This window comes from Carlito syrichta, unplaced genomic scaffold, assembly GCF_000164805.1.
Source record: "Carlito syrichta isolate Samal-C Ts95f unplaced genomic scaffold, Tarsius_syrichta-2.0.1 Scaffold304427, whole genome shotgun sequence".
NCBI lineage: Eukaryota > Metazoa > Chordata > Mammalia > Primates > Tarsiidae > Carlito > Carlito syrichta.
Genome location: NW_007248523.1, coordinates 160,579 through 175,874, shown reverse-complemented (window position 1 = coordinate 175,874; position 15,296 = coordinate 160,579). Strand labels below are relative to the sequence as shown.

The window sequence follows — 15,296 nt, the reverse complement described above, 5'->3', positions numbered from 1 at the left end:
CCCCCCCCCCCCCCACACACACACACACACACACTTCTCCATCCTGCCATGTGACGATCCTGACCAGGTCAAGTCCTTTGTTGACTTCACTCATTGTTTCTGTCACTTGCCCTAATGGTAAGATGACTGATAATTAATATTAAATCCACTTTTTCTTCCTTCCCAGCATTGGGGGCTGAGGAAGGGGTTTTCCAAGAAAGCGCAGTTGCAGGCAGCCATCTTGCCAGCTGGGTTTGCTGGAGAGTGGATGGGCAGACAGGACCATGCTGTCTACACGGGCACCTTGGTGCTCTGGGCCACACTCTGAGAACCACAGATCCCTGGGATTTGCTTCAGCCAAGATGCGGTGTGAAGACATGCGTGCAAAAGAAAGGACTAATTGGGCTGGTTCCTCTTGGAGAGTTTGGGACAGTTCTGTTCTGTGAAAAGTGTCATCCCGGCAATAATTTGCAAGTTAGGCAGATAAAGATGTCATGTAAGAGTTATTAAGCAAATGGATTCTATTTTCCCCCAGATGGGAAGAGTCTTATTAGCTGGGTGAAGCCTGTCTCATTCTAGCTACATAAGCAATTTGTTTTCATGTTATAACCAGAGGGAGGAAAGGTCTCATTAATCAACCTGGATTAGATGCTCAGAACAGGAGAGCACAGCCGACCAACAATTACCATTCTGGCTGCTGTGAACTGCAATTAGGAAAAACTCTGGTTTTCATTGACCCAAACCTTTTAAATAATGGTGGTAAGGGTTGCTCAGAAATCCAGTGGTTATAGCAGAGAGCTACATTTGAAGAAAACGTTTGTGCCGATTTCATTGACATAAAACCATGTGACTTTCTGGTCTACCTGCCTGAGTGATTAATTCTAATAGTCATTGAGAGTATCCGCCTGACCATAAATGAACTTTTTTGCTACCATTATATACGCCCACATGGCCTTGATGTTACCTATAATTCAAAGGCTTTGGATGTGGTGTCTAAGGAGACTTCATTAGTCAGAAAAATCTACCAGGTCTATTTATGCAAACATCCAGAAATCACAGGCAACACCATGGTTCACGGCACCATTTTCTATTCATATTTGCCTTCCTGAGACCAGTTTCCTACAGTGCAGTTTTTGGGGTGTCTTCAGAGGACCCCAAAGCCCCAAGAAAAAAGAAAAGGCAATATATTCTGAAAATGATATAAATCATTGCTAATATCTGTGTCCTCATAATGCATTTCTTTATTTCAAGTTCATGGCAGCCTGTTCCATGCCTAACAATGTACCTTAAGAAAATGGTTCACAAAGGTTGGAATCACCTGGAAAGGGTTAAAACCTTCTGGTTTCTGGGTCGTACCTTTGAGCAATTCCACTGAATCTTGCCAGGTGCAGTGGCTCACGTCTGTAATCCCAGAGCTTTGGGAGGCCAAGGAGGAAGGATCCCTTGAGGCCAGGAGTTCAAAACCAGCCTGGGCAACACATAGTGAGATCCCTTCCCGAATAAAGTAAAATAAAAAGGAATCTCTGAGGTGGGATCCATACATCAGTATATTTTTAAAACCTCTCCAAGTGGTTCCAATGTGTAGCCAAGAGTAGGGACAGTACTCTGGGTGTGAGACACACTACCAGGACACAGACAATACATTTAACGAGTTCCTTGCCTCCAGCATGAACTTTGTCATTTGCTAATAGATCCCAGAGGTATTGGGGGCCAGGGAGACAAGAACACGAGCATTGATTACCACACACTGAGTTTTGTTGTGTACAGAGAATGTTTTTACAATTATAAAACACTCTGATGTTAAAATTCTCAATTCACATTTAAAAATGTGTTAATCTATGGTTAAATGTCATTGTTTTCAACATAGACTTTACCAGCCAACTGACTAGGGGAAAAAGTAAAAAGATGGGAAATTAAAAATAAATTGTGCATATATTAATGCAAATGCTTGTGAAAGTGTAAAAAGCTGCTTCTTTTACAAAGGAAGATTTTACTAGAATTTAGTCATGTTGCTGTAATGGCCCACATCAAACCCTAATTATCCAAAGCGAATTCAAGATTCCAAAGACATGAAAAGAAAGTTCTGGAGACTCAGCGCATGCACCTGGTGGCAAGGTCTCTGAGTGCACGCTCTTAAGACCCATACCCAGTCAGATGCTGCTGTGGCCTGAGCACCCCACAAGCAGGGGTCAAGTGCATCCACGGGGGGGGTTCATTTAGTCTAATAAAGCCACAAAATACAGAGCCTATGATTTCCTTGCCTGCTTTAGAACAGCGGTCCCTAAGCTCGGCCACATATTAGAACTCCCTAAGGAGTCTTTAAAAATCTTGATGGCCAGTTCGTGCCCCGAACCAGTGACGTCAGAATCCCTAGGGTGAGACTGAGGCTGGAGTCGGCCTCAGCTCCTAGGGAACTAGGGGATGCCAGTATTCAGCAAGGTCGAGGATAACGGCTTTGGAGGAAGGAAGGTGTTCCCCGGATCCTCGATTTCTCTCTCCTTTTCACAGGAACCCACACATGCGAAGATGGGGGTGGGGGGGAGTTGGGGGGTGCAGAGGGAATGGCGAGGCTCCTGGAAGACTCAGTTCCCACGGCCCCACCTTGCCGGCTGAGTGTCCGGTGGGAGCTACCTTGGACTTTGTGGTCATGGGCGTCCTGCAGGACCGTGATGGCGACCGTGTGGGTGTTCTCCATGTCCAGGAGAGCAGCTTCATGGCTGGCGGTGAGATCGTCCACCTGGGGGAGAGTCACAGGTGCCAGTTATGCAGAGAAACGGGGAAGTGAGTGGAGGGGGATCCCACAAGCAGACAAAGCCAGGGACCCCAAACCTCAAGGACAAGCCACTGCCTCTTGCCAAGGCAGAATAGTCAGGATTCGGTGGTGATGCGATAGTCCCTGACACCACGGGACTTCCCACGGGGAAGCCACTGCCCCAACCTGGCCCTTTGCAGGAGCATGGCAGCTCTGAGAGGCGGGATCCCTGCCCAAGCCAATTCTTTGGAGTCCTGGGTATAGCATCAGGATCAGTGTATCCCCTTGCACCACTCAATCCACAAGGTAATGGTGATGGGGCAGCCGCAGAGACCTCTCCAAGAGGTGGTCTCCTCTATTTCCTAGTGGCAGGTGGGAGCCACAGTGTACAACGTAAGTTGGGGGAACTAACATTTATTAAGCTGTCTGCTACAGGTGCCATCTTGTAAAGTAGAGATTTTCATGCCCATTTTACAAATGAGGAAACCGAGGCTTAGAGAGGTTTGAATGTTTTGCCCAAGGGCCGGTAGGTGGCAGAACTAGCCCAGGTCTGTCTGTCTCGAAAGACAAAGCTCTTTCAAACACACGACTGTTCCCTCCCCACTGCAAGCAAGACCAGCCGCTAATCCCTTAGGAGTCTCTCTCCAGGATCAGGAAAGGCTGGCGGATGTGTGGATCACTCTCTAAACATAAGCCGGGCTAGGCACCCAGGGGCTGCTCTTACCTGTGGAGGTGCACGTCTAGGAGTTTAATCTCAAGTAGCGCAGCCAGCCCAGGGATGTGCATTTTCATGCTTCCAGACCCCCACCCCCACCCGCCTGCCTACCAGCTTCATTGTTTATGTCATTGTTATTTTGGCTGTTGTTTTCCTGTGTGACTTACAGGAGTCATTGCATAAAATGGCCTCTCCCAAAACTCGCCTGGATACATTGCAACAGTGTTTATCCACATTCTTGGCCAGTGACCCACTGCAGGAATGACGACAGGATGCTGTATGCCACAGTGTCCCCTCCCCCGACGCACTCACATCCGAAATCGAAGTTTCACAAAACAACACTTAGCCTTCCCGTCGGCAATAATCCGGTTTAAATTTTCTAATTCTGTTTGACTTACAAAATGCTAGTTACACAAACCACGACATGTGTGTCACGGCCTAACCCTGTGTCAAAACATGGCGTCTGAATGCTAAGCCAGAAAATATGCCCAGGTCTTAAAGCGTGTTGGTGGCCCTTTGTGTCTCTGGGGATAATTCGCAGGCTGACCTATGATCAGAAAGGCGGAAGGGCTGTCAACCAGAAAGGAAGCCCACTGGGAAAGCCAACCCATGGGGTACTGATGTTTTAAAGAGGAATTATTATTATTATCATCATCATTATGATTATTTTAAAGAGTCCCTTTCTGAATGGGGAATTTTTCCTGACTTCTTTCTCCTGTGGTAAATGGGAACGTCATCCCTTATAACAGAAATATCACCGGGCGGCATTAACAGTGGGACGCCACATCAGAGTGTGAAATGAAAGAGGTTGACAAGTGACCACACTTATTTTCTGGCCATTCTTTATTTAATCAGTATTTTATGTAAGGCTCAGGGCTATGAATCCACTCAGTAGAAAGGCAGATTACAACAGTATTTTTATTTATGTATGTATTTATTTAGAGTTGGGGGTCTCACTCTGTTGCCCAGGCTGGAGGGCAGTGGCATGATTACAGCTCATGACAACCTCGAATTCCTGGACTCAGGCATTTCTTCTGCCTCAGCTTCCCAAGTGGCTGGGATGACAGGCGCACACCACCATAGCTGGCTAATTTGTTTTTGGTAAAGACGAGGGTCTCACTATGTTGCCCAGGCTGGTCTCAAACTCCTGGGCTCAAGCAATCGCCCTCTTTGGCTTCCCAAAGTGATGTGATCACAGGCGTGAGCCACCATGCACAGCCTGATTATAGCAGTATTTAATTGTCCAATTCCTGTCTATAGGAGGTTTTTATGGAATTTTTGTCCAAAGTCTTTCAGTCTGTTGGAAAAATAAATTACTGGTTTAAAAAAACACAAGGAGGCAACCCCTTTGGGTCTCCTCCCACTGTGGGAGTGCTTCTGTTCCCTCAATAAACCCTGTTTAAAAAAACAACAAGGAAATATATTTTCTTTCTGCTCCATCAGTGATGTCTGTTAGTCCACAGCACACTGTCTGTAGAAACAAGTATCCACACACTGTTTGAAGGATTGCCACACAGTTCAGCAGAATGACACATCTTTCCTTAGTCCTTGGTATGATTCTAATTTACTGGGCTGTTACACAAATGACCACAGGTAGTTTCAGAAAAGAGAGACCAATGGAGGACTAAGTTCCGAAAGAATCTCATGTTCCTGGAGGAACCACATTATGTTTGTGGCTCCAAAGTATGTCTTTCTGGTTTGTTGGAAGGCATGTCTTTGACTTAGCAGTGATGAAATGCCATGCTCCACACATCTAGGATTATATCTATGACGGACTCTCAGAGGTGCTTTTATGAATGAAATCCTGCTCTCCTAACTCTGAAAGTTCATATGGAATTGGACAAATGCCCAGTATGTTTGGCAGGAAACCAAAGAGAGCTCCCGCACGAAAATCTGAACACAATCAGCTTTGCTCTTCAGTAATGTAGGTTTCACGCATCTCTAAGGGTTTTCAAAAATGTTCTCTCAATGAAGAAGAGGCTGTCTACTGTTGGCCATCTTCCTCCTTGTCATAGTATTAATCCCTCTAACTTCTCTTGTGGTTCCTGACTTCTTTCTAGAGCACGAGTTCATATTCAGGAAGCACTAGTAAGAATTCCCAACTTGAGAAGACCTTGAAACCTTCACAAGATTATCCTATGCACCGTAGATCACCAAATCAGAGTCAAAAGGCACAACCATTATTGGCTTATGGCAAAATAATACTGCCCGAAACATCCTTCTCTTCCTTTTAGAAACCTGGGTTGGGACCCCTTAGACCACCCCTGGACCACCTTCCTTCCTCTTTCTGGGCCACGTCATGGAGGAGTCTCAAACTGCCCATCCAGCAGTCCCAATTCTACGGAGAAGCAACTGTTCCCTGTGTCACGACCCCATCCCTACAGCTGCTTGCTCTTCAGCTGAGCTGAGTGACAGCAGAGGACAGGGTTGAGGAGCCCCCTCGGATAGGTCAGAAGAGAGCTGCAGGATTCACACCATTCAGCCATTTGCAGGATGCAATTATCCAGGGCTTTGGCCATCCACTTGGAGAAGACCCGCATTTCAAATGAAGAAGCATGTGCTTTCCGTGGTCTGGGCTTGACTCATTAAACCCAAACCAGATTAAACTTCCATTTGCTCCCATCCCTGACTCGCATCCACGTGGGATGAGACAGAGGAAACTCACCCCTGCTCACTCTCTCCAGCACTCTCTTCATGACTTTCCTTTTCAGATCATGAGAAGATCCTCCTTCCTCTGGTCCCTGCTGCAACATCTGGGACACTGGCTCAGAGCAGGTGGCTAGCCATGCCCAAGTTTTCTGTCCACCTGTATCCCATTCCAGGATGTGGCTTTGGTCTCCTGTGCAGCCTACAACATGGGCATCTTCCCTGCACCGCCTCCTCCCAGCACGTGGAAACTCAGGCCCGAGATGGGTGAGGGTTCTGGGGCTGGCAGATGGAGGGATGGAGGGATGGAGGGCCTCGGGGGATCTCACTCTATTTGATTAAAGAGGGGTGGTTTCCGCCACCGGCAGCTGTAAGCCTGCTGGGCGGGAGGGCTGAGGGGACATAATGTAAAGTGACAGACAAAGTGCTTTCTGTACATTCGCATTCTCGTGGGATGGCTTTCCTGTCGTTTAGTCTACAAGGATGGTTTATGTAGGAAAGCAGAGACAGTGCATTCTAGATATGAGACAAAGCAAACTTAAACCAAAGATGAGCCCTGCCACTTGCTATAAGAAGGGGTCTCTGCGTAGTCTTCATGGGGCAGGACCCAGAATGCATCCAGGTCCCAAGGTCCCCAAAGCGAGTCATGGACTCAGTCAAGCTGCCAAAGGGTCTTAAGGGAATGAGGTCAAGATCACAGGTCTGATCCTAGAGCTCCAGACTCTGCGGCTGCCTACATGTGGGAACAGCCAAAGGCAGCCCAGCAGAAGGACTGGAGGCTGCATGGAGAAGGAACTATGTTTGGGGCAAAAAGGAAACTACTGAGTGTTTTCTGCGAGCCTGTTTTGTGTGTCAGGGAGTCTGTGTCCCGTACTGTGGCAATTTGGTGTCTGTTAATGTAATGTACAACTTGTGATGGAATGAAAGCTGATTTTCTCTAACACTTCCATCATCACACTTTTTAGAGTTGTACCATGTCTTTGAACTCCCTTAAGAAGGCCAGGATGCAAGAACACCCTCAACCCCCACAAGAGCCCGCCAGGCTGAGAAACAAGGTCCCACACCTCCCATGGCCCTCATGGGTCTGGGCGGGGCTGCACAGGGAAACCCCCGCAGGGAGCTTTCGAAAACTACCCGATGCCAGGCCTCACCCAGAGGTTCTGATTCAATTTCTATAGGGGGAGGGCGGGGGAGGGGTTTGCCAGTTCTCCGGGTGCCTCCCGTGTTCAGCAGAGCAGCGATCATGGACAGAGAGACAGTCCTTGTCCTGTGAGGTTGTGGGAAGCTAAGAGGGAAGATTTGGCAGGTTTTGTCAAGACGGGACAGCCTGCCTCGGCCAGCGAGTCCCAAACTGCATAAAGGGTGATGCCTCAGGAAATCCTATGTGTTCTACATGTCAGAACTGAAGTAGCGCCCCCTCTGCTGCCAGCTGTGGGGTTGGCGGAGGCACTGGGTTGTGAGGTGATGCCAGACAGGTAAACCTGATATTCAAAGCTCTGGAACAACCCAGATGGTGTTGTTCTTGGAGTTGACACCGCCCAGTGTGACCGTCCCTGAGAAGGATGCCCCAAGAGTGGAGGGTCCAGTGTGGTCACTGCAGCCACGGGTCACCCACATCTCCATGTCAGTCACCCATGTGAGCATTTATTCCCTCTGGAAATGAGAACACTGGCCATCTCCTCCCTCATTCTTTACTGGAGAATCTGGAGGTTGGGAAACAGTCAACATTCTATAGCAGGAATGGAATCAGGGGCCCAAAGAGTTCTTAGACTCGACTCATGGGTCCCTCCAAACCCGTGGGCTCCTACAGCAAGGATTTCCTCTACTGTGAGCCATCTGGATGCTATTTCTGCCATCACGCCCTTCCTGATCCTCACAGCTGGGAGCATACTCTCCATTCCTAAACACATCATCTGAAGTCTCACCCGTGTCATCGTTCCTTGGGCACTCGTCTTGAAGCTTCCCCGGTGGAATAAACAAGCCCACAGTTTATAAATCTTCGTATCTCTTGTAGTAACCAGTCATGCTGCCTGTGTACAGTTGACATTTGCTCTATCTTCTGTGCACAGGCGAATGAGCCAATAGAAATATTAATACATGGCTCTAGCGATCATAACAAATCAAGAACAGAGCTCAGAGCCCTCCTAAGATGAAACACTTAAAAAATATGCCCAGGAAGCAGATATAGCTCTGTCTCACGTGGAGAAGTCAGGGGCACTCTTCCTTTCATTGCTCACAGTCCGAAATCTCTAAAAGACTGTTGTGTCCCAGCTTAAGGGAAGGTGAGAACACGTCTCCTGGCACATGCATCTGCACAGGTGAGGGCTGGTGGACAGATTCCACTCAGTAGCGGCCTCAGCTCTGTGGCCCCACCACGTGAACCGTTGTTCAGGGGGCTCCTGTCCACCTCTTGCCCTTCCCCCTCACCTCCCGGCATCTTCTCAACCCACCTAGACCTTTGAACCAGAAGCCTTTGGTAAATACAGCTATACAAGGGGGAACCCCTCCCCCAAAAAACCCAGAATAATCTTTTGGCAGGCAGGCACCTAGTAGTACAGGAACCCATCAGCATCAATGTACCAGCTAGCGTTATTGTGAGAGGCTGCATTTGGCTTCAGTGAATTTTTTTTGGAGATTCTTTCAACATGTTTGCCCGTTTCTTGATGGGTGACTTACGAGCTCACCTGCCCACACTTCGCTGAGTGTTCAGCAGTTTGGGACCAGAAATGGCTTGACCCCCATGCCCCACCCTCTCTATTCACCCGAGCAATGTTTTCTTGTTTCCCCAGAGGAAAAAAAATCCTCAAAGGGAAACATTTTGCTGATGTGGAAGAGGCAAAACAAAAAATGGCAGAAGCACTAAAAGGCATCAGAACAGACGAGCTCAAAAACTGTTTTGAGCAGTGCAAAAAGTATCTCAATAAGTGTATTGCATCAAACGGAGAGTACTTTGAAGGTGATCGAAGTTTAACCACGTAAGGATAAATGCACAATTTTTTATAAATAAATTCTGGGGTTTTGGGGGTCCTCCTTATAAATATGTTCTCTGAATAAAACTGGGAGTGAACAGCCCAGGAATGCAGAGGCACAGAACACGCTGATATCTGCAACAGGACTGAAATATACAAAGGGGCCATGTAACGGGTAAGACTGTAGATAGCAGCAGGTATCAATGTCTTCTTACAGGAGTCCCACGCAGAGAGCCTCGGAGGGACGGCGCTGGGGGTTCAGTTTCTAACCTTAACACCCTACAGGTAACTTTAGCTGCAACCTATTGTATTTCCCAGTCTCTAAGTTTAAACCACCTCAACCAGAGAGATGTGTCCGTTTTTTACAGACCTCTAGAAAAGAAGGACGATGGACGTGAAATGCTGTCAAGAATAAAATGCTGTAAAATAGAGATTTTTCATGACAGGGGCGGTACTTAAGGCTCTTAAATTTCTCCTGTGCCTGCTAAGATTCTCAGATCTCTGGGGCAGTGGGAAGGGGCTGAGGAGTATTGCCACCTGGGCTGTCTATCTGGAAGCAGCCACGGAGGACGGCGCAAAGAGTTTCGATAAGGAGAGGCCACGCAACACTAACCTGAGTGTCATGTGGGATTTAAAGGGTGATCTTCACAGATGTCAACTTCCCTTAGACGTGGCATGAGCATTTGAGATAAAACAACACACCCATTAGACGGTGGAGATTAAGGCATCAGAGTTGGAGAACTTAGAAAGAAAAGGACAGGATCAGTTCTTGTGGAAGCAGGGTTGGTGCGTCACCCTGTCACCTGTCTCTCACCAGCACTAATGGCAGTGACGGCCAGGGACATGGCCCATGGGGCAGGGGAAGGGAGAGTGTGCGACTAGCTCCTTCCCGCCTTCGTACTGACCGGTCCTCTGGGAATCAGCCTCTGGTTAGTCCATGGATGCGTTTTTCTACCCAGTAAAATTGCTGGGCTAAGATTCACCATTGGCATTCACTCATTCGTTCATTCATTCAGCAAGCAGATATCGACTGCTTACTCTACAGGCACCAGGTACCAGACATCCAGCGGAAAACCCAGCAGGCAATTCCAATTCAGTGGTTGAGTATCGACTGTCAAGTCAGACAGGGTTCACCCCTGTCTTTTCCATGACCAGCTCTGTGAAATCTGGCAAGTTATGTAACCTCAGGGACTCGGTTTTCTTGCCTGTAAACTAGGGATAAGTGTGGTACATACTGGGCCTGGTAGCACATGCCTATAGTTCCAGCTACCTGGGAGTCTGAGGCAGGAGGATGGCTTGGGCCCAGGAGTTCGAGATCAGCCTGGGCAATATAGCAAGACCCCTCCTCTAAGTAATTAAATTTAAAAAGAAAGAATAATGAGGGGATTCTTTGGGGGATTGTGGGGATTTGATGCATTGGTTCATGTAAAGCGCTCAAAGCAGTGTCCAGTGCAGAACCAGTGCTGTTATTTGCTGGTTATTCCTTCTGCCCTCGTGGAATAAGCGTATGATCAATAAGGCACAAAAGCAACACTTATACTATGTTGGTGATCAGTGATCAACATTTACACTATGTCAGTGATCATTACTAACACAGGGAGGGGGACAGAAGAGTATGTACGCGGTGAGGGAAGGAATTGTAATTTTAGATAAAGACCTCACTGAGAAGGTGACCTTGGAGAAAAGTCTGGAAGGGAGGGAGACAGGGAGCCATGCTGTGTCTAGAGGGAGAGCATTCCTAGCAGAGGGTGCAGTATTAAAGCCCAGGGAAGTCTGAGGAGGCCAGAGTGGCTGGAAGGGAGGCGAGGAGGGGGGAGAAAGAAGAAAGGAGGTTGGAGAGCAAACTTGGCACAAAGCTCACCTACGGAACGGGACTTCTTGCTACCGGCGCCAGCTCCCCTCCACCTGCCACCCCGCCCCGGGGTCACCCCGCCGCTGTCCCCGCCCCAGACTGACCTGCTCCTGGTGCTGACACTGAGTCCGCAGCAGCTGGTCGCGGTGCTCGTCCTGCAGGCGTGCCGTCTCCGCCTCGAACTGCAGCTGCAGCCGCTCCTCCAGTTCCTGGAGCTCGGCCAGCTGCTGCCAGCCCAGCCTCCTCACCTCGTCCTCGAAGCCCCGTTCCAGCTCCTCCTTCTCCTTCTGCAGCTTCTCACACCTGACTGTATGGAAGGCTGGGCAGAAAGCAGAGATCTTGCTCAGACACTTGGGTGGGAGGCACGGAAAAGAGACTCGGTCTCCACAGTCAGATCACGGAAGCCAGCAGTCAACAGGACAAGGCACCCTGACATCGCAGGGCTGCCCTGCGTGGAAAGAGCTTCCCTCCCAACCCTCAGGATCCTCAAAGCAGATGCCAGATGCCACGTACTCCGGGCACTTGCCCAAGGCCATCCTGAGTGTGGAGAAAGCTTCAAGGTGGGGCTTTCTGATTGCAAGGCCCCTAGAGCAGAGAGGTCCATGGACCACAGACATCAAGGATACTGGGTGTCCATGAAAAACGTGGACTTCCAAGAGCACCCTGAGTGAATCACAGCCCTCGGGCGGAAACTCAGGATCTAAAGGCTTTTAGCAAGGACCCCGGGTGTCTCGTGGGTCCATCAGGGCTTGAGGGCTGTACACTACAGAAGCTGCAGATAGGAACGGGATCTGGCAGCCACGGCCATTCTCTCCTGGCTGAAATGCCAAGCAGGATGAGCTCAGAGAAGGTATGTGGGAGTCCTTTCAGGTACCCCAAAACTTTACTACCCAGTACACCTTTTGCATAGACATTCCACCCCTAATCACAGAGTTCGCTTTGAGTGGATGAGCCACTAGCGGGGCGTGAGACAGGATGGCAGCCACCCCTTCTCTGACCCCACATCATCTCAGTGCGTGTGTCTCCCTGTGCTGTGGGCAAGGGCCCGACACTTCTACTCTAAAGATCTCTTCCTGAACTGCACACCTGCTGCCAAGACCTTGACAATCCATTGTGTCTGTCCAATGGAGCTGGTCACACACACACGTGTGCACCAAGGTGCACACACACATCATGTACATTGCACAAAGATCGAGCTACCATGCTCTCTGCTCCATGCTCCCAGCTGGGAGACTCTGGCATTTGCTTTAAAGCAGAGTGAGCAGGTGCAGGGGATGATGAACTGTAACCCACACCCGAGGGTTTTTTAGCTGTGATCAGGAATATATAGCCCAGGGCATTAGACAGCATTTGAAACACACTAATCAGATGTCCCGCCCTAAAGAAGCAACAAATTCAAGGTCATCTTTACTGCATTTGGTACTGAGAGCTTAATTAGCGTGAGGAATGTTAATTCCCCCCCTCCCTCCCCCCCGGGTGAAATGAATGGGGGATTGGCTAGATATCTTACAGGCCCCTCACCCTGTGTGAATGGCGTGTAAGACTCTGGCCAGCCTGGCAGCCTCACTGGTCCCGTCAACCGAGGGCTGCCATTGGTCCAGTGTCCATCTTCCCACCATTGAATGGAGGATTCCCATCTGCCAATGCAATCCCGGCATACTGAGGGCGGGGCTGGGAACTGTCCACGCCACGTGTAGGCAGTGAGAGGATGCATTGTGGGTAGAAAATTTAAAAGTGAAAACCAAACCAACTTTAAAAGCCCTCTAACTTTTTTGACCGTCTTGCACCAACAATTCTAAACAAAGTTGGTGAATGAACACACCTCCTTACAAAAGGCTTTTTTGTTGGTCTAAGTGCTTAATAATTGCGATAATTATTGTTCAGGTTTTTGAGCTTTTGAGGGTTTCTCATTGTTTTAAAAATCACAAACACAGCAGCTACTTGGATGGATTTAGAGTCTCTCATAGTCAGTGATCTATCACAGAAACAAAGAACTGAGTACTACATGTTCACACTCATAAGTAGACCTTGGACATTTATCATAATACTATAAGAAAGGGATCAGCAGTGGCAGAACACTACAGGGGGGGTGGTACATAAGAGTACCCAAACTTTACCTGCATGATGACCACTTACGTACCTAATCTTGAATTGTATCCCACATCTTTAAAATAAAAAAATGATTGTTTAACACAGTATAACTATTAAAAATTTGCATGCCAAAAAAAATCACAAACACAGAAAAGTTAGAAGTGCGGTACAAGGGCATCATTGTACAAATTACCTTTTTTTTTTTTTGAGTTGGAGTCTCACTCTTATTTCCCAGGCTGGAGTGCAGCGGCATGCTCACAGCCACCTCGACCTGCTGGGCTTAGGTGATCATTCTGCCTCAGCATTACAAGTAGCTGGAACTACAGACACACACTACCACATCCAGCTAGGTTTTTTGTGTGTGTGCTTTATTGTAGAGACAAGGTCTCACCAAGTTGCCCAGGCTGGTCTCAAACCCCCCAGGCTCAGGCAATCCTCTCACCTCGGCCTCCCAAAGTGCTGGGATTATAGGCTGACCCACTATGCCTGGCCCACTTACTAATTTTTAGAACCATTTGAGCATAAGATGCTGACTTGCGGTCCTATCAACCCCACCTTCCTTAGTCTATATTTCCTACAAATAAGAACATTACCCCACTTCATCACAGTGCTGTCCTCAAAAATCAGGAAATAAACATTGCTACAATGGTCTCCTCAATGCTCAGACCCTGTTAAGTTTCACCCATTGTTCCAAAAAAGTCCTTTCTAGAAAAAGAATCCAGTCCTGAATCACGCGTTGCACTGTCTCCTTAGTCTCCTTCAGGCTGGGGCAGTTCCTCGGTCTTTCCTTGACTTTCTGAACCTTGACATTTTAAAAAATGACAGGCCAGGAATTTCGTAGACTCTCAATGTAATATGTCTGATGTTTTTTCCTTATTAGATTCAGGTTGTGCATGTGTGGCAGGAATATTATAGAAGCAGCACTGTGTTCCTCTCAATTAATACATCTGAATGATATCTTTAAAAAGGGCATCTCTTCTTTTTAAATTGCTTATGTAGGCCTGGTTTGGTGGCTCAGTCTGTAATCCCAGCACTTTGGGAGGCCGAGACAAGTGGATTGCCTGAGTCCGCGAGTTCGAGACCCACCCGGGCAACTTAATGAGACCTTGTCTCTACAATAAATAAAAAATTAACCAGGCGTGGTAGCACGCACCTGTAGTTCTGGCTACTTGGAAAGCTGAGGTGGAAGGATCGCTGGAGCCCAGCAGGTCGAGTCTGCGGTGGCTGGGAGCGGCTACTGCACTCCAGTCTGGGTGACAGAGTGAGACTCCAACTCAAAAAATAAATAAATAAATAAATAATAAAAATAAATAAAAATAGTTTATGTAGCCACTCAGGAAAATAATGCATATTACTGATTATTACATGGTGATACTGAAAATAATTTTATGGTATAGAGGACAGGGTGTTAAAAAATGACCCATTTTGGGTATCCAACTAATTATTATCATTATTGGATATCTGAATATCTATAGTATTGTCTGGGAGTAATACATCTGCTGGAAGGAAATCTTTTAGGTGAGATATATTTAAGGAACAAAGAGCTGGAAGGCACTGAGCTTCTGACCACATAGGAAGCTGGCATTTTGCTTGCCTGCTGATACATTTCGTTTGAAAGGCAGACTTGATCAGGGTCTGGTGGGGAGGTCATGGGGGAGGAGCCTCAGAGTTCTCTGATCACTGGATGCTATGGTCCCCACAAAAGGAACTTAATTGACCGTGACTGGTGTGCTTGTGGCTCAAATCTGGTGGCAGTGGTGAGGACATGTCGAGAGTTCTGGGCTCCTGATTATACCTGAGTTCCAGCTCTCTTCAAAGACTCTCCAGCCAAAAAAAAGTTACCAGGATTCCACCAGAGAGTTGAGCTAGTGAACAAAGCTCTCAGGATTCAGCCTAGGGGAGAGGTGCATTTATAGAGATAGGTGTATCCTGGGATGACTAGATTTTAACAGAATAGAACAAAGACCATACGATGTCAATTAAAAAAGCAGTGATGGATGATGGATTGAGACAAAGTCAAATTAAGGCAAGCAGAGAAGCAAAATTTAATCCACATTGGGAGAAACCATAGAGTCGCCCTACAGATGAAGACATGGGCCCAATCCTGTATCCTGGGACCACCCCAGGGAAGGAGCCCCCTGCAGACTTTGGAGAGGCCCTTTGGAGGGCTCCCTTACTTCTGTAACTGGAGGTGAACCAGCTTCCCAGCAGCCTTTGCCCCATGTGGCCTGTACCCGTGGATGAGATCAAATAAAGCAGTGACATTGATGCTTGCTTATATTTAGAGTTGGT

At 47.9% G+C, this 15,296-nt stretch overlaps 1 protein-coding gene across 1 annotated transcript in view; it reads right to left on the bottom strand.

Moving 5' to 3' along the window:
- Positions 1-15,296, bottom strand: part of LOC103262277 (microtubule-associated tumor suppressor candidate 2-like) — a 76,080-nt gene that overhangs the window by 11,602 nt on the left and 49,182 nt on the right. The window contains exons 3-4 of the mRNA XM_021713294.1: positions 11,018-11,232; positions 2,611-2,716 (exon numbers count right to left, since the gene is read on the bottom strand). Of these exons, the coding sequence (XP_021568969.1) occupies positions 2,611-2,716; positions 11,018-11,232 (321 nt within the window). The remainder of the gene's footprint in view (positions 1-2,610; positions 2,717-11,017; positions 11,233-15,296) is intronic.